Source organism: Urocitellus parryii, chromosome 3 (genome assembly GCF_045843805.1).
Source record: "Urocitellus parryii isolate mUroPar1 chromosome 3, mUroPar1.hap1, whole genome shotgun sequence".
In the NCBI taxonomy this organism is placed as follows: Eukaryota; Metazoa; Chordata; class Mammalia; order Rodentia; family Sciuridae; genus Urocitellus; species Urocitellus parryii.
The window spans coordinates 52,447,193-52,470,920 of record NC_135533.1 but is presented as its reverse complement, the minus strand read 5'-3'; the positions used below and the strand labels follow the sequence as shown (position 1 = coordinate 52,470,920).

At 41.3% G+C, this 23,728-nt stretch overlaps 2 protein-coding genes across 3 annotated transcripts in view; one reads left to right on the top strand and one right to left on the bottom strand.

The window, feature by feature from the left end:
* The first annotated feature begins 12,528 nt into the window (after positions 1–12,528).
* On the top strand, positions 12,529–15,204 carry Opn1sw (opsin 1, short wave sensitive). Its single transcript, XM_026411696.2, has 5 exons — positions 12,529–12,874; positions 13,122–13,290; positions 13,753–13,918; positions 14,332–14,571; positions 15,085–15,204. Exons 1-5 carry the CDS (start codon positions 12,529–12,531, stop codon positions 15,202–15,204), a joined length of 1,041 nt encoding a protein of 346 aa, XP_026267481.2.
* A 1,979-nt stretch (positions 15,205–17,183) lies between these two features.
* The window catches only part of Calu (calumenin), a 31,693-nt gene continuing 25,148 nt past the window's right edge, over positions 17,184–23,728 (bottom strand). For both annotated transcript variants that reach the window (XM_026411681.2, XM_026411682.2), the window contains exons 6-7: positions 20,290–20,489; positions 17,184–18,891 (exon numbers count right to left, since the gene is read on the bottom strand). In XM_026411681.2, coding sequence (XP_026267466.1) covers positions 18,787–18,891; positions 20,290–20,489 — 305 coding nt within the window. In that variant the 3' untranslated portion in view covers positions 17,184–18,786. The remainder of the gene's footprint in view (positions 18,892–20,289; positions 20,490–23,728) is intronic.

Genomic DNA, 23,728 nt, shown 5'->3' with positions numbered 1-23,728 from the left:
ACTGGCAGTTGCATCTGGCCAGATGTGTCTTCCCTGCCACATCATCATCATTATAGCAGCAAGGCTCATTTGTGGTCCTAGGAGTGGCCTCTTTCCTCCTTCCAGGCTGGCTCCCAGCCCAGGCCGGCAGCACTCCAGCATGCCTTGCTCCTGGGTTCTCTTCTGCTCTTCCCCAGCCTACAGAAGTCACACACACACACACACACACACACACACACACACACACACACACACACGCCTGCCTCTGCCCTGGGGCTCCAGGCATATTTATTCATCCACATAGGGTTGGTGAAAGAAAGGCATGAAAGCATCTGGGCCAGGATAATTACCACTGTCCTGGGCAACCCCAGGGCTGAGTGAGCCGGTCTAGGAGCTTTCACAACAAATTAAGAACCATCCTTCTTTCTTATCTCATGATTAGACTACCAGAAAAAAATTCTCCACACTCTTTAGACTCTTAGGTGAGGACACAGAAGACTGTCGCAGCTCACCTCTGAGTAGGTGACATTTACTAAATTACTCGTTTCCTCATCTGTCTACCTTACAAGGTAATGGGAAGGATCAGGTGAGAGGATTATGTGAAAACACTCTGCAAACTGAAAAGTGCTATACAAAGGAAATGGGTACAATAGCAACAGGGGGTACTGGGTCAGTACACAATAGGAAAGTGACCATTTAATGCCTTCCAAATTAGATTTATACATCTAATTTAATCCTGTAACAACCTGGTAAGACTGATGATTACCCTCAGAGTAAGATAAAGTAGATTGTCTAGATTTTTAATCTGTATCTGTATTCATCTGAGTGCTTAAACTCACCTAAATTCAGCTTATTCACATTTATCTAAATCCAAAGCCTGTTTTAAATGTAGTATACACAGCTATCCAAACTTTCTAGAAAAACAGAGATAGGGACTACATCCTATACTGTAGGATAGTATAGCCATATACTAAGTATAGCCATACTCCCCTTCCCACCCCCCAGCCCAGCCATCCTGCTTATTACCCTGCTGACAGAAGCTGTCTGGTAGAACTTGCTCACTGCATAAGGGAGGCCTGGATGGGGCTTCTTCAGGTGGGTAGGACACACTCCAAAAGAGGATGAGAGGTGAGGCAAGGTCCTTGTAGGAGACACTGTCGGCTCAGCCAGGCTCTTTCTTGTCCTTCCACTGTGCCTGTACCACATCCATCACACCTGGGGCCCTTGTTTTCTTCCAAGGAAGCTGCCCTCTGTGAGCTGGGAGCTCCATCGGGAAGAGCGCTGCCTTAGTGGTCTTTGGGTCTAAGCCAGTGTCCAGCCCTTGGCAATTCTAACAGTGCAGATTCTGTGAGTGGGCCTGTGAAAATGCTAACTAGGTCAGTCTCCTTTAACCCTCAGCACAATGGCTATAATCATCACTTCCCAAAATGTCTGTGGAGTGCATGAATGTGTGGGAAAGAGTCTCACAAGTGGGCACAAAAAAATCACTAGTGGCCACAGACACTCAGGCCACACCTCACCACTTGGCTTGGAGAGGAGACCATAAATTTGGAGGGACCTGCTGGCCCTCTCTCCTGTTGAGCAGGCCTCCTTGGGAACATGTCCCTCTCTTGGATAGTTGGGGAGGAAAAGCCTACTTCAGAGAACGGATTGATCAGGATTCCTTTGTCCTCAGGCCATAAAGTTTTGTTATTTTCACACAGGAGTGTCTGAACCAGACAACTGGCTCTCCTCAATAACATGGTCAGAGTGAGACATAACAGCTCATCTATTCTCAAATCGAAGAGACTTTTTTGGATAACTCTTTTTGAGCTTTAAACTGCCTTATAAATAAAAGCACACTTGACATGTCATCCTATGACCTCAGCACACATTCCCTAAATTGTTCCTCTTAGCGGTATGCCAGGGAGTGATGCTGCTCAAAGCTAGAGTTCCTGGGGGGACTTTGCTGAAAATGTTTCAGAGCTGAGTAGAGGGTTGGATCACAGCCAGTGCTTCTCTCCTGGGCGGGGGATGGTGGTGCCGTTGAACTGGGGGGCAGGATTGTTCTTCTTTATGTAGCCTCTTTGGAGCAGCATTCTGTTCACTAAATACCAATAGTCCTTTCTCTGCTGTTACAACAGCCATAAAACACCTTGTGCCCTCTCAATGCCTATTTCATGGTGGGGTCAGAATGGGGGAAGAGTGATGCTCTGGTAAGAATCCATTGGTATCTGCTTTCAATTTATTTCTAATATTACTGTGCCCTTGCTCCTTGAAGTAGAACTTAGGACCCCCATTGCTTGTTTGTCTCTGCATTGAAAAAGACACAGATGAAATTTTCTAGGGAGATTTGTAGTTCTACCTCCAAAACTTCCTATTCTCTCAGGCATGAGGATGGCTTTTTGCAAGGCAGATTCTTAAGTGAATTCTCATTTCCATAAGAGCCTGTCAATCCTTCCTTCATCTCATCACTTATGGGGAAATACTTAGGGGTCAGGATCCAACAGACAGCGCTGCCACAACATGTCTTCTCAAGTTCACTGTTACCTCCTCTGCATCAAAATTAGCAGAAAGCTAATGCTGGTGGCCTATCAAACGGATTACTGAGTAGCTGGAGGCTACTCCAGATGGGAGAAAGTAACTATTTTTATGTTTTTTTTTTTTTTGTGTGTGTGTGTGTGTGTGTGTGCTTTTTGAATTTTGAGCTCAATCAATTTTTCATCTATATATATATAGTCCACTCAAAATAAAAATTAATTTTTTAATGTAACTTAAGATGTACAATGTCAGCCCTACCAAAAGCAAGTAAAGCTGGAGGCTATAAAGGAAGTATTCTTGTGTGAGAGTGCCTAATATTGATCACAAGAGTCACAAATTTATCCTGAGTTAATTTGAGCCTGATCTCATAGTCCTACAAATCTTCTTAACCCCCTGCGTTGATAAACTTGATCTATTTTTCACTGATAAGATTATGAGTTGCTGTCCTCATGGTTTTCAGAGACTGGCTGAAATACTAATTGTTTTTGTGCTAATTATTTACAATAAAGTAATGCTTTTATTATGGGGCAGACCGCTCAGAAAACATACCAAGTCCATTTGGAGAATCTTTATTTAGCCAGCCAGCCAGCTGGCGACTACTCCCTGCAGGACCCATGACTGTCTCTGCAAGGAACAGCCTGGAGCCTGAGCATTTCAGGGGCTTTAAAGGCAAAATCTGCAAAAAAAAAAAAAAAAAAAAAACACAACAACACATCCAGGTTGACACAGCTGCAAGCAAGCAGGGGGACAGAAGCTGAATTGAGCAGTTAGCAAAACAATGGCATTTCCCTCAGGACTTTCCAGATTGGCATAGCAGCAAGCAAGCAGAAGGGAAGTGGGTCAAAATGATCCTAGTTGAGTACAAGTTAGAGAATGGTTACTAACGTCTAGATAATCAGTCTCTGATAAGAAAAATGGGAACCAAAGAGAGAACAATGTTACATTGTATAAGAATTGCTGTTTTGTGTTGCCAAACATACTTTGCTAAGCAACTATTGATGGTACAGAGGTGGAGTGTTCCCATGGGAGAAGCTTTTCTTATATGACATGGAGTCTCAGGGTAAAATGAAATTTGGACATAGCCTGGCCATAACGTGTTGTCTTAGTATGATCCCTCCCTTATGTATGTTTTGTCCAGTCACCTGCCATCTGCCACTGTGGACCTCTGGACTGCTCTGATCCTGAGTGACCTTAACTGTCCATACTCCATCTGATAGAGAACAAGGATTTTAGGTTACTCCCCCCAACTTTGCCCCTCTCAGAAGGCAGCAGTTTGGAGATGTCCTTACCCATTTTTCCATAGCAATGGAATGTAGAAATTGACAGTGGGGAAATGTAACAGTGGATTACTTTATGCTTTGAATATAACCCTTGCTGCTCTGCCACTACAACTTAGTTTTTAAGTGGACATATTTCCTTCCTTTCCTCTCTCCCCCTCCATACTCTCAGGGGAAACAGGATTAACTTTCTTCCCCTTCCTAGGCAGTTTTATCTGTCCCTGAGTACATACCCACCATAGGAACCAAGTACTCTAGACTATAGAAGATCTCAGAAATGACTCTCCTAAATTAACAAGTGAATTACAACTCCAGACAGAGAACACATGGAATGTAGTCCTTGAGTCACTTCTTTAAAAGCCCCCTGTTCCTGCTGATGGGTAGAACACAGCCTTTGGGACAGAAGTCTCCTGTGTTTCTCCTTTGCTAGCAAAGCAATAAACTTTTTTTTTCTAAATAAATAAAAATAAAATCATAAAATACTAACAGAAGCAATAATTAAGAGAGAAGTGCACTCTAAGCCTCCAGATTGCCAAAATTTCCTATGGATCAGAGGAGCAGAGCCTGTGGCCTCACTCACTAGCAAATTCACAGCATGATCATATTTCAATTTCATTCCTGACTCTTTAACTCTTCCATGTTGTTTCTCTCTCATTCTTATATTTGATTCATGGTTTCTTTATGTCATACTTCCTGCAAGCCTCCCTTAATCTATGTCTGGATAAAGAGGGGATTCAAACAAATAAACTCCTAATGATAATGAGGGGGAAAAAACCCCTCCTGAAGCTATTCAGAAAATATCTACTTTACTTTTTTCTGGACAATTAGAATGACTGGAAAAACAAATTGCCTCTTGACTGTTTTCCATTCAATTCTGGGCATTTATAAGTCTAAACCTAAATCAGAGCAGGGCAGGGGTGCAGTGGAGAACAGGGATTTTATCTCTGCGGACAGCCTTGGTTAATATGACTAGGCAGGTAGTGATAGTTTGGATAGAGATCAGGGATGTGTTAAACATCCTCTGAAGCACAGGACTGCCTCCACAACAAGTAATTATCTGGTACAATATGTCAATAGTGCTGAGGATGAGAAACCTAGGTCAGAATATATATCACATGACCTTCCATAAAGGCTTAAAGCCTTCGTGTGTTGTTTTGTTCCTAAACTAATAAAGAAACTTTGACCTGGAAAGAGCACTGTGTCTATTATATGCACTTGAATGCATCCATTTTTTATGTCATTACCCTCCATCTCACCTCATGCCCCGCCTCCTCCTACTCAATGGCTTCAATACCTTCGGGAAGTTTTGGTTCCGGGTGGATGCCGGTGAGACCCTGTGCTTGGGTGATGCTCTTTTTGGCCTGAGCTCCTCAGGGGAGCATCTTACCTGGGGCTGGGTTGTGCCCAGCTTGGGCCAGTTTTCCTCCCTCTGATGCTGGATGGGATATAGTAGGAGGGGATGGTCTGGGGAGGTGTCAGGATAGGGCTAGGAGAGGCCAAAGATGTAGCTACTTAGCCTGTACAGTGGGAGTAGAAGGGCCTCAGTGTCTTGTACCCATGACAATTAGACTCTCAGTTGCAGAGGTAGGTGCCTTGGCAGCATCCTGCACAGAGTAGAGGTTGATTTGCTCCATTCAGGTTAGGCTAACTCACAGGCAATGTGCCCTGCCGAGGAATAGGTGCCTTAAAGTGGCCTCTGGCCCTTGTATTCTGGTGGGCTTGAAGCAGCCTTGCAATTTCTGAACCCTTGATTTGATCTCTTCAGTAACCTCCACGGGAACCTATCTGGGTGAGCATTTGTATGGGGTTATGTTGTGCACACGTGAGAATGTCCGTCTTTCAAAAATAACTGACTAGACTCCAATCTGTTCTTCTAAGTTAGTGGTCAGGGGAACTCAGTAGATATCCCAGTCAGTCTAGAATATGGCTTTGGCTTTATTTTTATTTATTTATTTTTGGTACTGGGAATTTAACCCGGGGTGCTTTACCACTAAGCCATATCCCCAGCTCTTTTTATTTTTCAACTTTAAGAAAAGGTTTCACTAAATTGCTGAGGCTGGCCTCAAACTTGCAATCCTTCTATCTAAGCCTCCTGAGCTGCTGGGATTCCAGGTGTGCACCCCTGTGCTCAGCTGGCTTTGCTTTTATTAATCCACATAGGTAGCAGAGAACTATGAGGCTAGTGGAAGGCTGGAGGCATGTCAAATCTGCAGGCTTCATCCAGACTGGGTGACCAGTATATCCAAGGCCTTTGAGAGCCAGCCTCCACAGGTGACTGGTTGGCCTAGTGGCCACTAACACTTCTATAAATGTGTAAAAAGGAAAATGGTAGAAAGGTAAGGAAGCTGGCTGGATTCACTATGAAAAAGTCATATCAAACTCCACTCATTTCCTTTTTTTTTTGAGAGAGAGAGAGAGAGAGAGAGAGAGAGAGAGAGAGAGAAGAGAGAGAGAACTTTTTAATATTTATTTTTCAGTTTTCGGTGGACACAACATCTTTATTTTATTTTTATGTGATGCTGAGGATCGAACCCAGTGCCCCGCGCATGCCAGGCGAGCACATTACTGCTTGAGCCACATCCCCAGCCCTCACTTCCTTTTTAAGAATTTTGATAGGGCCAATAAGATGCATTATCAAATGGGACCCTAAGGCAGATAGTATCTGGATTTCTGGGAAACATGTGACACTTTCGTTGACCAAAGAAAGAATATCATCTTGAAAATAGTAGGAAGATGAAGGAATGGCTGAAGAATGGCACCCAAAGTTGTGAACCAGGTATGAGGTCTTCAGTGGAGGGCCACAGTGCTGTGTCTCTGGCTTGTCTAATGCCCTCTCTCCTAGCAAAGAGGCTTGGCAGGGGAAGGGAAGAGGAGTGTCCCTATGCAAATGGGTTTCTTCTGCATTAATACGTTCTTTAGGGGAAGATCATATCTATCTTCAACTTGGGCTGAGTCAATAAACTCTGATGGTCAGCCAGACTTAGAGCTTTACTCTATTCCTTGGCTCAGAAGGAATGACGCCAAAAGGAGTTGGAAGAAGAGGGGTGGGAAGAAGGTCTGAATCAGTGGCACAACTTCCCTTGATTTCTAGTAAATACCTGTGGCTGGGGCTGAGCCAAGCAAAGCAAGGATTTCATTTTTTTGTCCCCACCTAGGCTAGGATGAAAAGTGGAGCAGCAGAGCCTGTCCTCTGATTGCATGCTGTGTGACCATGACAGAGACCAGGTTGGGAGAACCACCAGTGGCCAGGGTGGACAGGCCTTGGGGATGTGCAGGACCTTGGAGAGGCGGAGCCCCAGCACCTCCTCCTATAACTGCAGACCTCACAAGCCCATACTCAGAGCTTTCCTTCTAGGGAGCTCTTCCTCCTACTTGGAAGGATTTGTGTGCTATGTATTTAGAAGGTGACTTGAAGCCAACACACTGGTGAAACTTCACAAGGGTCTGGCCAAGCTGGAATAATGACACGTCCAACAAGATGAGATTTGGAGTGAGCATAAGGTCCAATCTACAGGCGCACTTATGTGACCTCATGTGTGGAAGGGATTGCTTTTATTGACTGTGAGTTCACTGGGATATGCACAGCTGCCAAAGAGTCCAGAGCAGGCTCAGACCCCATGATAACAGCCATGACAAAGGGGAAGGCCTGCTCACCCCTGGCACAGCCCCAGCCCTCTGCAAGATAATCGTAGACAGAGGCAAAAGGCCTCTGAGCCTGGGGCCTGCTCATATTTAGCCTGAAGATAAGGACATTCATGTACAGAATAGAGTCTCTGGAGAGTGGTTGGTGATGGGGAAAAGGGATGAGGTGAACTGAGGGAGGGTCCAGGGGAGAGTTAGTTGGGGAGGGTGCTGGGAAGGAAGGTTTGGTATCAGTACCAAGGAGACTTTTGTATCTGTTGGAGCTGTCCAGAGATAGAGCCAGTGACCTCAGGTGGGAGGGAGGGTTCTGCTTCTTGAAGTAAATGTATATTTTGCATTTAATAGGCCCTGGTATAACAGCTTCATAGGGAATTTCTCATACAATCCTTCAACAAACTGGTGATATAGCACTAAGTTCCAATTTGCAGATGAAACATAGGCAGAGGGAGACCAGTTCCCAAAGTCACTCGGTTAATAAGTAATAGAGTACAGTTTCCAATCTGGGTAGTATGACTTTGGAGCCCCCATGACTCCTCACTGTGGTATTCTGTCTCCTGGTCCTGAAGAATTAGAGCATGGGCTGGAGAATGATGTTTAATGATTCACTCACATATTCAACACAAAAATTAAGTACCTGCTATATGCCCCCAGACACTGTACCTGAGCTTGGGTAGAATGAATAAGACACAGACGCTAGCCTCAAGGAGTTTGCCCAAATTAGCATCTTCTTTTAAAAAACTTCTCTTCCTATAGCTGGTCTGGTCTCCTTTGGACCTATCCCAACCCCAAACACTGGGTGGCATTTCCATCTTAAACCATGTTGCCCTCTTAGAAGCTTGAAAGAGGAGAGAACATACCAATCTATGCAACAGAAACTTGATATGGACCTTGACCTTTTGAGGAATACCAGGGGCTTCATATAAATTTACTAGGTAACAATAAGCACCTCCATGGATTTCAGTTTCCCCATTGGCAAATATCTGCTCCTTACAAATCCCAAAATTCTAATTAGTTTTGAAACATACTTACCTCATTTTTAGTATCTAAGAATTTTCAAAATGGTGATGGTGAGTGATTCAGCAATTGTATTAGTGAGTGAGTGTGTGTGTGTGTCTCCAAAAGAAATAAAATCACTATATCAGTGAGATAACTGCACTACCATGTTTATTGCAGCACTATTTATAATAGCCAAAATAGGGAATCAACCCAGGATTCCACTGATGGATGAATGGATAAAGACAATGTGATATATATACATACACACACACACACACACACACACACACACACACATACACACACACACACGCATACACAATGGGATGTTATTCACCCATAAAAAAAGAATGGAATCCTGTAGTTTGTGACAACATGGATGAGCCTGGAAGACATTATATTGTGTGACATAAACCAGGCACAGGAGGACAAATACCCATGTTCTGATTTATATGTGGAACAGTTGACCTCATACGAAAGTAGAATGTTAATTATCAGAGGCCAGAAAAGGTAGGAAGAAGGCAGGGATAGAAAAGGGTTAATTAACAGGTACAAAAATGCAGTTAGATAGGGGGGAGTACAGTACAGAAGGGAGACTTTAGTAAACAAGGATTTATTGTATATTTCAAAGTAGCCAGAAGAGAGGATTTTGAATATTTCCAATACAAAGATATGATAAATGTTCAGGATGACATTTTTTGCTAATTATCCCTGATTTCATCATTGCACATTGTATACATATGTAGGAATATCACACTGGACCCATGGATATGTATTATTATAACATGCCAGCTAAACATTTTAAAAAGGGATCTGGGGGTGTAGCTCAGTAGCTCAGTGATACAGCTATTTGCTCTATGCCTGAGGCCCTGGGTTTGATTGTCAGCAATGCGCACACACAAAAGTTTATAAAATTTTAAATGATAATGGTAGCTAAATTCCTGCCATAAAGGGGCTGAAAAACTCCCATTTCCCCAGTTCCTGTTGAGGAGTTACTTGGAGAGAGGAGAGAGCTCTGTGTTCAGTTTTGCTTCTGATTTCACTGATTTTTCTCTATTCATTTTCAGTTTTATTATGTTATGCTCTTACCTTTAGTATTTCCTTTCTGTTTATTTTGGGTTTGTTTGTTTTCTTGTTTGTTCGTTTGTTCACTCATTCATCCATCCATCCATCCATTCAGTCCTGGAGATCAAACCCAAGCCTCTCCATATGCAAAGTACATGTTCTCCCACTGAGCTATACAGCTATCCCTTATTTTGGATTTAATTCTCTTTTCTTTTTCAGTTTCTTCTTTTCTAATATAAATATTTAAAGGTATAGATTTCTCTTTCAGCACTACTTAGCAGCATCCTCAATGTTTTTTCTCCCCATTATTGGGAATGGAACCCAGGGGGACTCTGCCACTGAGCTCTACCACAGTCCTATTTTCATTTTGAGACAGGGTCTTGCTAAGTTGTAGAGGCTGGGCTTGTACTTACAATCCTGTTGCCTTGGCTTCCTGAGTTGCTGTAATTATAGGCCTGCCCCACCACCCCTGACTCTCAATTTTTTTTTTTTTTTTTGGTACAGGGAATTGAGCCCAGGGGCACTTAACCACAGAGCCGCATTCCTGGCCCTTTTTTTTTTTTTTTTTGTATTTTTTTGAGACAGGGCTTGATAAGTTGCCAAGGCTGGCTTGAGGATAGAACCCAGTGCCTCAAACATGCAAGGCATGCACTCTACCACTGAGCTACAGCCCCAACCCTCCAAGGCTGGTTTGAACTCACAATCCTCCTGCCTCAGCCTCCCAAGCTACTATTTAGATGTATATTCTTTTTTTTTATAAGTGTTTGGAGAATGTCTAGATAGCTTTTTGTTATTGTTCTATCTTCAAGTTCACTGATCAAAGGGATCCAGTGAATTCTGCATTGCACATATTGAACTTTTCAGTTCCACAATTCCACTGGTTCTTTTTCATTCTTCCCATTCTTCTGTTTAGATATGTTAACTCACAATGACCATCCCCCCCACCCCTTCAGTCCTTCAGCTGCTTAAGGTCCTTTCTGCTGGTGCCAACTTCTAGGTTATCCATGGGTCTGGTTCTATAGACTATTTTTTCCTTTGGCTATGAGTCACACATTCCTATGGGTGCTTCCCCCCACCCCACCCCCACCCCCGTCATTTGCCTTTTAGTATTTTATTGTATCTTAGACATTGTGGATAGTATACTTTGGAGACTAGATTGTTGAGTTTCCATTTAACAGACAGTTAAATTACTAATTGATGACCTTGAACTAGAGGCTTCAAGTTTTATCCTTTGCTATTATGAGTCAGCTTTGGTTTTGCCTTAGACTCAGGGCAAATCTTTAGTTCTGGAACTAAATATAGATTTTAGCCTTATGACTTTGGAGTTTTATTTATTTTTTAATTAATTTTTTTATACTGGGGGTTAACTCAGGGGCATTTTACCACTGAGCTATACCTCCAGCCCTTTTTTATTTATTTTGAGACAGGATCTCACTAGGATGCCCAAGCTGGCCTTGAACATTTAATCCTCCTACCATAGGCTCTCAGTGGCTGGGACTGCATGTGTTGCCATCATGCACAGCTTTTATTGGAGTTTCAAATGGAAAGCCTGAAGTATTTACCCAGTTCTTGGTGGGATTCTTTTGTTTGTTTTGGCAGTGCTAGGTATTGAACCTGGGTCCTAGTGCATTCTGGGCAAGTGTTCTAACACCTCAAGTTGGAGGGATTCTAACTCAGACTTACTCTGTTGCAGTGGGTAGTAGTCAAAACCTCTAGTCAGCTCTTTCAGGTCTCCAGCTGTTGCCATTTGCTGAGCTCCTTGAAGTTTCCTCCATCCATAATTTGGCAATCGGCCTTTGATTTCAGGAGGATTTAATTAAATGCAAAGGCTTCCCCTTTTGTGGCTTGACCATTCCAGGAAATCTATCTTCAGTTTTCAACTTTTCTAGAGTCCCCAAATCTGTCCTCTGACTCTTCAAGCCCTAAAAGGCTGGACTTTCTGCTAGAGTTCTAGCTGTCCTATACCATAGGAACTGGGAAGTGCCCCCAAGAAAAATCTTATTTAAGTGTAGATGGTTCCTTTAAGGGTTGAGTCCCCTCGTTTCTGTGTGCTTTGTGATAGTTTAAGTGTTTTAATATAGTTGTTTTTCATGTCTTGCTGAGAGTTTATAATCTGCTACCTATGTGGGGTTCATCTAATAAACTACTCTGTCATTACTAGATCATCCTTTCACTTTGAAGTGTCCCTTTTAACTTATCTGTCCATATTCTACCGGGGTGAGGAAGAAAACACATTCATAAAAGATAAAGCGTGACGTTGAGTCCAAATGCAGTTGGAACTTTTACAGGGGTCACTGAGGCAAGCTTCCCAGAAGAGGTCTTTGAGATACACTGGGGGCTGAGCAGGATTTTAAGGAACAAATAGAGGATGTGTGTGGCAACTTGGGCTCTGCTGAGGGCAGGAGTTGACATAAATGTGTTGTGAGGACAGTGAGAAGACCAACCTCAACCTGTCTAGACAGTGGGAAAGACACTGGGTAGGTTCGATATGAAGAAATGGAAGAAGCTGGCTCAAGGATGTCCTAGTCAAGCTGCCTCTGTTCTTTCATGATTGTTTACAGCGTGCTCTCCACTCCCCACCCCTTCCTCTAGCTTGGGTCTGATTCCCATTCTCTCTGGAGAGGGTGATTTAGATGGGCACCTTCCATAAAAGGGCAGATGAGGTTCAGAAATCTTTAGGGATATAGCTGTGCCAGAAGCCAAAAGACAGAGATGGAAGTATCTTCATTGTATATGGGTCAGCACATTCTAGGATTTAGCGAACCAGCATTGACTCATGCCAGCACCCAATATAGCATATTAGGTTCTGTGACCCCAATCTTTTGTCCTCTGAAGAACACACAATTGGCTTTAGGACCACAAAGGGTTTAGGCGGGGGCTTAGAGATCTCTTAATCCCAGACTTTGTCCTTGGGAGGCTTAGGATCATTCACAGAGCCCAAAAGTGTCTTTAGAAGAGGGGTTTGATGGGGCCGGGGGCGGGGCGGGGCATGGTGGAAGGATAATCTATAAGAGGGATCAGAGGGGGTGGGGTTCATCCCATGAACACAATGTCAGAGGAAGAAGAGTTTTTTCTGTTCAAGAACATCTCATCAGTGGGGCCCTGGGATGGGCCTCAGTACCACATTGCCCCTGTTTGGGCCTTCCACCTCCAGGCAGCTTTCTTGGGCTTTGTCTTCTTTGCAGGGACACCACTGAATGCCATAGTGCTGGTGGCCACGCTGCGCTACAAAAAGTTGCGACAGCCACTCAACTACATTCTGGTCAATGTGTCCCTTGGGGGCTTCATCTACTGCATGTTCTCTGTCTTCGTTGTCTTCGTCAACAGCTGTCATGGATACTTCGTCTTTGGCCGCCATGTTTGTGCTCTGGAGGCTTTCCTGGGTTCTGCAGCAGGTACTACAGGGGAAGAGGGGTCTGGGGAGGCAAAGGACACTACTCCAGGAACTAGACTATGGGTTTGGAGCAGGCCCCCAAGTTGACTATAGACATATGACCAAAATAAAATGTTTGAGTTTTAAACTCCACTCCAAACGTATCAGGCCAATTCTCTCTCTTTGGGCTTGCTCTACCCATCTGTCTTCCACTGTACTTGCCAGGCTGGATGGGGCTCTGTCTATCCTATTCTCACATTTTGTCACAGGTCTGGTGACAGCCTGGTCACTGGCCTTCCTGGCCTTTGAACGCTACATTGTCATCTGTAAGCCCTTCGGCAACTTCCGCTTCAGTTCCAAGCATGCACTGGTGGTGGTTCTGGCTACCTGGATCATTGGTGTTGGCGTTTCCATCCCACCCTTCTTTGGTTGGAGCCGGTGAGAGCACAGGGCAGTGGTGCTGACTTAGTTGGGGGTTCAGGTTAAAATGGGTAGAAAGGGAGATTGGGTATAACCACTTAGTCTTTGACCTGTATTTTTTTTTTTTTTTTGGTGTAGTAGGTGAGGCAAGAGCTGTGGGAGATGAGCATCAACACTTTGCAGTTGGAATTACTGTGGCCTCTACCAGAAAATTCCTCTGCCACCAAGTACAGTGTTGAGTGCCTATAATCCCAGATTCAGGAAGCTGAGGTGGGAGGATCTAGAGTTGAGATCAGCTTGTATAACTTAGTCAGACCCTATCTAAAAAGTTAAAAAAAAAATTAAAAGGAAGAAAATCCCCCTGCCCCAAACCTGGCACTCTCTGGGTTCTAAGTGGAGAACACAATCCAGGATTCTCAGCCCCACTCCACTGATTCTTGTGGAGAACCCAGAGTAAATTGAGTTCTTGGTCCTTTGCAGGTTCATTCCTGAGGGCCTTCAGTGTTCCTGTGGTCCAGACTGGTACACTGTGGGCACTAAATACCGCAGTGAATACTACACCTGGTTCCTCTTCATCTTCTGCTTCATCTTACCTCTTGGCCTCATCTGCTTCTCCTATGCTCAGTTGCTGAGGACCCTCAGAACTGTGAGTGGTTTTTGAGAATCAGGGAGGAGCAGACCAGGGGTCTCCAGGAGAGATGGAAGAGTAGTGACATGCTGTAGAACATAAGATATCTGGAAATGTTCATGGCCAGATAAACGGGTATCTAAAAAGCAGTAAAGGAAGTGGTGGTGGTGGTGGGGGGGGATATGAAATGGAACGAATAAGGGAGTATTGCTGCTTAAATTGGTGTAAAGAGATGTATGCATGTGATCCCTTCCATCACTGTAAACCAGAAAGCTACCTCCACCCTGCTGTCCTCAAGGGAGGAAAGCCAACAGAACCTGGCCAGAAGCAAGGCAATCAGAGTGAATGTTCCCAGTAGAAAAGGGTCCAGAGATCTGGGATTGGAAGACTGGGGGAAAGAGTGATGCGATGCTCTCTATGCTCTGCCCCAGGTGGCAGCTCAGCAGCAGGAGTCAGCTACAACTCAGAAGGCTGAGAGGGAGGTGAGCCGCATGGTGGTAGTGATGGTGGGATCCTTCTGTGTCTGCTACGTGCCCTATGCTGCCCTGGCCATGTACATGGTCAACAACCGCAACCATGGGCTGGACTTACGGCTCGTCACCATTCCTGCCTTCTTCTCTAAGAGCTCTTGCGTCTACAACCCCATTATCTACAGCTTCATGAATAAGCAGGTAAAGTTGTCTATCACATTCCCATAAGGTCCTGGTCCATAAAGTCACTGTTTTTTTTTCCAACACCTTTTAACTCAGAACACCCTAGACCTACTCAGAGGATTTCTAGGAGTGAACAAGGGAAGCCATGGGAACCTCAAGGAGGCTAGAAAGCCCCTGGTAAGCACAGGGAAGAAGGCATGGTATTTAAGATAATAGAATCCAGGAAGGATAGAACTTGAGCCAAAAAAAAAAAAAAAAAAAATCAATCTACTCCCAAGAAAGGGCTGTGAAAAGGTTTCGAAACCTTTCCCTTTTAAACTCTAGCATGTAGAAACAAGTGATTCTAGACTGGAATTTAGCTAGGTATTAGGATAAGGAAGACAATCAAAACTACCTGAGATATTGGGTATAAGGCACTGTGAGAGGCTGTTGGGATACAAAAAATAAAACTTTCCCCCTATACTTCCTGATGTTATCTTCCTTTTATTCATCTGCCATGGGAACTATCTCCAATTCTGCCTTTCCCTCCAGTTCCGAGCTTGTATCATGGAGATGGTGTGTAGGAAGCCCATGACAGATGAATCTGAGGTGTCCAGCTCCCAGAAAACAGAAGTTTCCACTGTCTCTTCTAGCAAAGTTGGTCCCAACTAGGAACCCCATGTTGACCTGTTTGCAGCCAACTAGAACGTCATTTAAGTAAGTTTTCATGCTCTCCATCAAAAACCTAACTACTAACAACACAGTAAGGAGATGGGAAGGGGAATGAGGGCAGTTTTGTGAAGTCACTTTTTTATCTTTCTACTATTCCCTTCCTGTCTATAAAGCTGTTTCGGCAAGGTCTACTTCAGACCACCCAAAAGCCATTTCAACAATCACCAGTTTCTACTCCTAAGAGGCACCCTTTACAGCATTTGGAGAACCATAAAAGAGCATAGCTGGTTTTTCAGAGTGTAGATAACACTTTTGTTCCTTTTTAGTGACCTTTCTCCCCCTACTGAGGATCAGTTCTGAAGTGATGTATTCTGAATTAAAATGCTTTAGAAATATATATTATATATACATATAAAATAAAAAAACAAAAACAAAAAACCCCTTGGTAGACCCCAAATGAGTGTGAGAGAACTTCCTTATGCTATCTCTGCAAGTAACTGCTACAGCTTTGGTAGGGATAACTATGTCTAGAAGCCCCTGAGCCAGGTTTATTCTTAGGTGCTTCCCCCTGCCTGCATTTGGCTAAATCAATATATGTCTTAAGCTGTGTGTTTATTAAAATAGTTTAATTACCTTGATGGTCTCAAAATTAATTTGCATATCTTATTATCCCTTATAAACTATACCAAAGTGTTTCACTTTATAGCCTCCTTCTACTCCCTGAAGAAGAGCCTTTTTGAATAAAACCCAAGATAAACGCGTATATCTATCATACAAAGAATGGTGTCTGTTGGTATCAGGTATGCAATGAGCAGCTGGGTTCCTCTCCAGTGACATGGCCTACAAATAGCTCAGAAGGATTATAGCTATGAGAGAGGATACTAGGCAATTTCAGAAATAGGAGAAAAGGAGTAATCAGTTTGAGAGAAGGTAGTACTTTCTCTGAGATTGAGTGGTGTGCTGAATCTTCTAGGAGGTCCTTTTCTGTAACATAGCATCCATAATTCTAAGCTAGAGCTCTATTCCCACAAGAATGAAGGACGCACATCCACAATGAATGTAAACAGTTTTATTTAGAAACAGATAGGTACCTGTTTGCATTATAGAATATAAAACTTGGTTTACACTCTATAAAAAATAACCAATATCCAAATTTAAGAGAACTAGCACTCACAGAATACATACTGTGGGTGTGGAGCTACTCATCACCAGCCTCAGGTTTGATTTAAACAAATAGCCCCCCCCCAAAAAAAAACCCACCCTCCCCCAATAAACCACAAACACTCCAAGGGGCTCATAGAGATGAGAGTACAATGCTTGCTGGCGAGTCCCCACATCCAAAAGCTGCCATCCTAGCAGATTATGGTTTGCTGTCTAAGTGCATGATTCTATGTCATGCCTGTGCTCTCTGCACCTAATAAACCTTGAGGCTCATACAGTTCATAATGTGCCCTACCTAAGCTAGGGTGGTGGCATTATTTATTATCTCTGGTGTTAATAAAAAGGGGGAATCTGGAGGTGGAGAATGTCCATTATCTATACTGGGGTTAAATGTAAAGAGTATATCCTCTATTGAGAGCTTGATGCAAAGGCCGGGGTGAAGTGACACCTGGCTCTTTACCACACCAAGCAGCCCACCTCAACAGGATTGTGGAAGACCAAGGGATATACCTAGGTTCAGATACAATCATCACTCAGCACCACCTGAATGTATTATCCAGCGATACAGAAAATAATAAAGGTTTTATATATATTTATTTATCTTAGTAACCTGAGGGCTAAAAAGATTTGGAATAGTTCTTCTCAGAAGAGGTCCATCAGTAAGAGACTAAAGTGGACAGTTTATTATATAAAATATGGTTAAAATGGAGTTGGAAAGAGGGTGGTTTCTTCAGCTCCTTTTATAGGGTTCCTCTCTTTGATAACAATAGAATACCTGATGATCCAGGACAAACCATTTTTGTTTTTTGGCATCAGAGAGGGAGGGAATGAGGGAATGGGGTGTGATGGTCAAAGGCAGGAAGAGTGAGCAATGGTCCTCAAACCAAAGAGTCCCCTATCTGCAGGTCCTCCTACCCTTGAGTCTGAGCTCAAGCTCTAGGGTGGACACAGAGAGGCCTTGTAGTGAGTGGTTTGCATTCCGAGGTATGAGGATCCCTGGTAAAGTCAGCAGCACCTGGTTTTTGGAAACCAGCCCACAAGATAAGAACACTGCAACCAAGCTTGTAACTAATACTGCTATTTAACTATCATCCAAAAGAGAAAAGGGGAAGAAATCCCCACTACATTGGGAGGGTTTAAGCTTTCATATAAGATGGTCTAAATAATCTCTTCATTTGATCTTAGGGTTTCTTAAGCAAATTCCCATTCAATGATCGTATCTCGTTAAAGGCACTTTTTATGACATGATCGGAAAGGATTTTTTTTTTTTTTTTTTTTTGGTACTGGGAATTGAACCCAGGATGCTCTATGACTGAGTTACATTCAGCCCTTTTTATTTTTTATTTTTGAGACAGGGTCTTGCTAAGTTGCTGAGGCTGGCCTCAAACTTGAGATCTTCTTGCCTCAGCCTCCAAGTTGCTGGGATTACAGGCATGTGCCACCATGCCGGCAAGGAGTGAATTTTAACTGCAATGACATCAAGATTAATTCCTGGGGAAGAAGAGCCTCCTGGAGAACTTAAAGTGATTTCAACAGGCAAATAATGTTGTTGTGAGCATTTCAACAGATGCACACCCAGAAAAAAATGTATGCCCTGAACACACTTATATTGTTCCTTTAGTTTTCCAGCTGTTTCTAGCTGGAAACTGCTCTATAAAAAGCTAGAATTAACTCTGTAAAGAGACTGCACTCACTACTTGATTGATTTTCAAGACACTGGCCCTAACTTCCTATCACAGCTGTGCTTGACAAAATTAGCAAGTAACTAGTTCTACAGGGGAAAAAAGAATAAAGTCAAGTTGAGCCAAGCTTTCTTAGAGCACAGGGATTCTGTCCCTGACCAGAAATGGCAGGACCAATTGCTGAACCCATAGCAACTGAATGCAACATGAAATGCCAGACTACTACATGTGAAATGTAAGACTTTTCATAGGCAAGATTAAGTGTTCTCTCTAAATATAAATCATGGAGCATATAATTTTCCTTGCTTTTCTCAACACTTCTTATTGATCTCAGGCTTAAAATATTAGTTAAATGAGAATTATAAAAATTACATAAGGGGTTGAGAAAGAGTAAAGGGCTAATTTTTGCCTACAAGTGTGGGTTGAGGATCTTGATCCTTCATATCATACTCCCAATAGAGAACAAATACAAAAATAAACACACCATGTTATACATTATACAAAGTGTAAATCTACAAACACAAGTGTACTAATTAGAGTTGTTCCTCAGAAGCAGTTCCCTCCAGTCCCTTAGAGAGGAGGAGGAATGGGGACGGGATGATTTTCATTATTTCATACGCCTTTTCATGTCTTAAAAAGTTTGTAATAACAGTCTCAGTAGCGCAAACAATTTCATGTGAAAACAAAAGCTGTAAAAATAAATTACTTTTGAAGAAACACGGGTTCCTCTGTCTGCAACTCAGAATTCATCATGTCGTACTAAGGCCTCCCCAAAATCTGTGGCCTGGCTGCCCACAAACAAATCATACTTGTCAACAATCTCCTCCTTAGTAAGCTTGCCATCCTGAAATCAGAGAAAGCAGTGAGTTGAGGCAGAATATTTCCTATTCCAAATACAGAAATACTACTAGAGAACATGGGTTATTCAGGATTTAATTAAATGTGAATTCAACCTAAATCTTTCTTCCATATATACACAGAGGGAGAAAATAACAATGAATGTTTCTCTTATTAAGAAAGTTAAAACTGAAAGGGTGGTGATTAATATAGCTCAAAAGTTCCAAGACTGAAGAGCAAACTGTTAACATGTAAAACATCTGTTAGATATGGGCAAGAGATGGCCAATAACAAATGGACAATACTTCAAAGTGAATCAATCAAGTTGCTATCTAATAGGAACAATGAAGTCTGCCAGTATCAAATCTAGCCTGCACCTCCCTCTGTCCTTGCCACCAACCAGATTAGATACACCCAAACAAAGACTCTGACACACACCTCAAACAGTATTAAGATTCCCAAGGGACAACTGCTCATATTTCCTTCTCTCATGTAGCTAAGACAAGGCAGTTGGCAACTGAAGTGACTGAGTAAGAACTCAAAACCGACCAACCTTAAAAGGTTTCTAAGATTCTGCATCTGAAACTGAAGATTAGCCTAGATAATATAATGTTCAAAATAACAGAAATCCCCATCTTTAGACTTTCAGTTTATTTTAACCACAATACTCAAATCTCTGTCAAAAGTGACAGAGTATAGTGATAACACTATTCTTTTTTCTTTAGTTGTAGTTGGACACAATAACTTTATTTTATTTATTTATTTATTTATTTATTTATTTATTTATTTATTTATTTATATATGTTGCTGAGGATAAAACCCAGTGTCTCTCCCGTGCTAGGTGAGCACTCTACCACTGAGCCACAACCCCAACCTATTAACACTATTCTTAATGAACTGTATATCTCAGATAATCGATCAAAGACAATTTTAATAAATTCCAAGGAAAAGCTGATTTATAACTCTCTATTTAAAAAAAAAATTTTAAAGTACATTTAAGAAGGAAATAACCAGCAGGCAGAATAAGTAATAGGTTAAAGGAAAAAAAAAAAAAAAAGAACAAAGGAAGTAACAAAGCAAAAAAATAAAAAGAAAATTTCCTGAGTATCCAAAGATAATAAGTGATGCACGGCTGTGTGGAGGCAGGCTACACAGAGGCTCTTTTATGCAGCCCAGGTTCCTCCAACACCTTGAACACTGGGCAGAGATTACTAAAATGAGACCAGAGAGCAAGTGTTGCCTTCAAAGTTTTCAACTGCCAAATTTAAATCCTAAGCAGACACATTAATTAAGATCTTAAATGCTCTAAGTATCTTGACAAAAAAATTTTTAGGCAATTTTTTTAGTCTGTTTTCCTTAGAAACAGACTCATATTACTAGGCTACTTTGGCCTGTTCAGACTTACCTTATTTTGGTCTGACTCATAGACTAGGTGCCTAGCTTCTGCCTCTGCATGGTCATAGTCTGAGGGGAGTATCCAGTCTTTGGTTTCTTCCTTGTCCATCTTCCCATCACGGTTCTTATCTCGAAATTCAACAAACTGCTCTCGCTCTGTCTTCACCCATTCTGGCTCATCTGCATTTCCATCATGGCTGTACATGTCACCTGTGTGCATAGAAATACATACAAAAAAAAGTTTGTCTTTTTTCCAAAGACTGCCTCATGCTAATTTGGTCTAACCCTTCTTCATCTGTTTTCAACCTAATAGCAATTTATATTGGTACTTCAGGCCAGAACCCTTAGAAAGAAGCTTATTTTCCTGAGATTAATTAATAATCTCACAAAAAGACCATTTCCAGCTATTGACTTTGAGTTACACAAAAGCAAAGAGACGCCTTATTATCTTAAGATATACAGAAATAAGATGAGTTGATCAGCACCATGACAGGTGGACTAGTTATTCCCAACGTTTTATTTTGGTAGCTACTTAAATTGGACCACTAGTTTAAAAAGCACAGTTTTAAATTCTCTGGAAAACTTAGAAATGTTATGTCATAAGCCAGAACAAACTACTAAACCAACTAATCAACTCCTACATAAAATGCATTATACCAGTGGTCTTTAGTCAGGGCAACATGCCCCTGGGTAAATAGGAACACTGTCAAGGAGTACACAGGAAAGGACCAGACAGGAAAGAATCAAATTTCATGTCCTGAACTTTCAATTTCCCTAAAAAGCTTATCTGCAGAATATAGCTCTGGCCCTCAAGGCTTCTTTCCTGTCTCCCCTTTATCATTACCCTTTCTCACAGTATACAAGAGAGGCATATTCTCTCAGCCATTGTGAAACTTTACAGTGTAAAAAGCTCCACTCCACGATGATGAAAAAAGTGCCAATTAGAAACATTAGTGTTGGTATTAAGAAAGATGTTTGAAAAAATGCATAACAAATGTTAAAGGCTTTGCTTAAAAAAACCCAAAAACCTGAAAAGAGGTTCTAATTGAGTTTTAGCCATGGGATCATTAAAAATAATTTTTGATGACAGATCAATTGATTTTTTCATATAAGTCAAAAGGTATTCCAAAAACTAAATGATACTGCTATAAAAATATTCCATTCCCATCAACTTATATAAATCAGGTCTCTTAGTATCTACTCTTCAAAAAAATAAAATTAGGAGTTAGTGTTGAATTATTTTACTCTAATGGGAAGTAACTGCCATCTATAAATACAAAACTACTAGGAAAAAAGGTAGCAAAGAGATACATTGTTGTTTAATATGAACATGTTTGTAGTAAATGTTATTTTGTCTGTTTATTAATAATTGTAACAGTAACTGAACGTAGAAAAGACTTAAAAACAACACTTAAACATACTTAAGAGCTTAGGAAACAAGTATTTGTATATATAGAATATACTTGCATAACTACGTCAAGGTGATTAAAGGCTTTTAGATACTTCTGTGGGGAAAGTAAATTAAAAATAGAATTAAGAAACGAGACAGTATAAAAATAGTAGAGAATTGCTAATTCAAGACAATACTATTTCTTGTCAGTTTTGTCATCAGTAAATGAGAAAAAGATCCCCAAATGCCTACAAAATTAAACAAACAATGGTCACACTATTACCAACTGAATGCTATTATTTAAAATAATACAGTACCAAAGAACTATTTCATTTTTAATTGTTCTTAAATGAAGACATAGCCGCTAACATTTATTGAGTAGCTTATTGATTTCTAGGCATCATAATAAACATTCTACTTATACTATCACTTTATCTCCCTGAATTATTTTAGGACAAATCCCAGGTAATCCCTCACACTATGTATTCTAGAATATATCTGTTATGTTTTATAAAATCAATTCCTTGGTATAATCTTAATACCCAGTCCAAATTTGAACTTTCTGATTCTTTTTTTAAAGTTGGTTTGTCCAAGCTGGCCATGGTGGCACATGCCTGTAATCCCAGCCTCTAAGGCTAAGGCAGGAGGATTGCCAAGTTTGAGGCTAGCTCCCGCAATTTGGCAAAGCCCTAAGCAACTCAATGAGACCATGTATCAATGTGAAAAATACAGAGGGCTGGGGATGTAGCTTAGTGTTAAAGAGCCCTGAGTTTAATCTCCAGTGACAACAAAATCACAAAAAAGCAAAAACAAAAATAAAGTTTGTTCAAATTATTCACATGAATGATGAGTAGGAAGTAGCTATGGTGTTTATTTTTAATTTATCAAATTTTAGAGATATATTTCAGAACTAAGATACTTCATACTATATCTAATTAAATGCACCTGCATCTCATGTAAGACATGGGAGCAAACCTAAAAAGGATAAATAGTTTCTAGAAACTCTAAGCAAAGGAGTCAGTCAGTACTGTCATTTTCCAAAACCTAGGGATTAAGAACAGATTCACTCACTTCCTCTGACTTTATCAAGAAGTTCTTCAGAATTTCAACCTTGCCAAATTCTCCAGGCTATTATAGTATATTCAGAAAATGTATTTATATGAGGTTCAGAAGCCAGGGTCCTGTACCAATTACTCAAGGGTCAAGAAGACTTATTTACAGTATACAGATTGGAAAGTTCAGAATTAGAGAGGGAATGGAAATATGTTTAAAATACATAGTTTTCCCAAAGCCCAAATGTTTTCTTTGATAAGCGGATGCTGATCCATAGTGTGTATGTGAGGGGGAGGTGAGGGGTGTAGGGAAGATGAAGGAACTTTGGATTCTGCAGAGGGGAGTGAGGGGAGGGATAGGGCTGTGGGGAGGGAAAGGATGGTAAAATGAGACAGGCATTACAGCCCTATATATATATGTATGATTACACTATTGGTGTGACTCTATACCACATACAACCAGAGGAATGAGAAGTTGTGCTCCATTTGTGTACAGTGTGTCAAAATGCATTCTACTGTCATGTATTATAACTACTTAAAACAAATTTTAAAATATATATATTATTTTCATAGAAGCTAGAAAATACAATATAAGGCTGGGGATATAGCTCAGTTGGTAGAGTGCTTCCCTCACATGCACAAGGCCCTGGGTTTAATCCCTACCACCACCACCGAAAAAAAGAAAAGGAAAAAAACCCCAATATAATGAGCATTTTAGGGGTAGATGAGTAAAGACATAAAAAATATTATTTGAATTCTACTTAAAAAGGATTTAATCCTTGGATAATATTAAGGATCAGAAATTTTTGGTTGAGATTAAGAAGTTTTTAGAAATACACATTTATTTTAGAGATGCATAACCAAATGTTTATAGATGAAATGAGACGATGATTAGGATTTACTTCAAAATAAGAAAGGAAGCCAGGGGCTGGGGTTGTGGCTCAATGTTTTATGTCCAGCACCTCATTTAAAAAAAAAAAAAAAACCCCGAAATCAACAAATAAAGG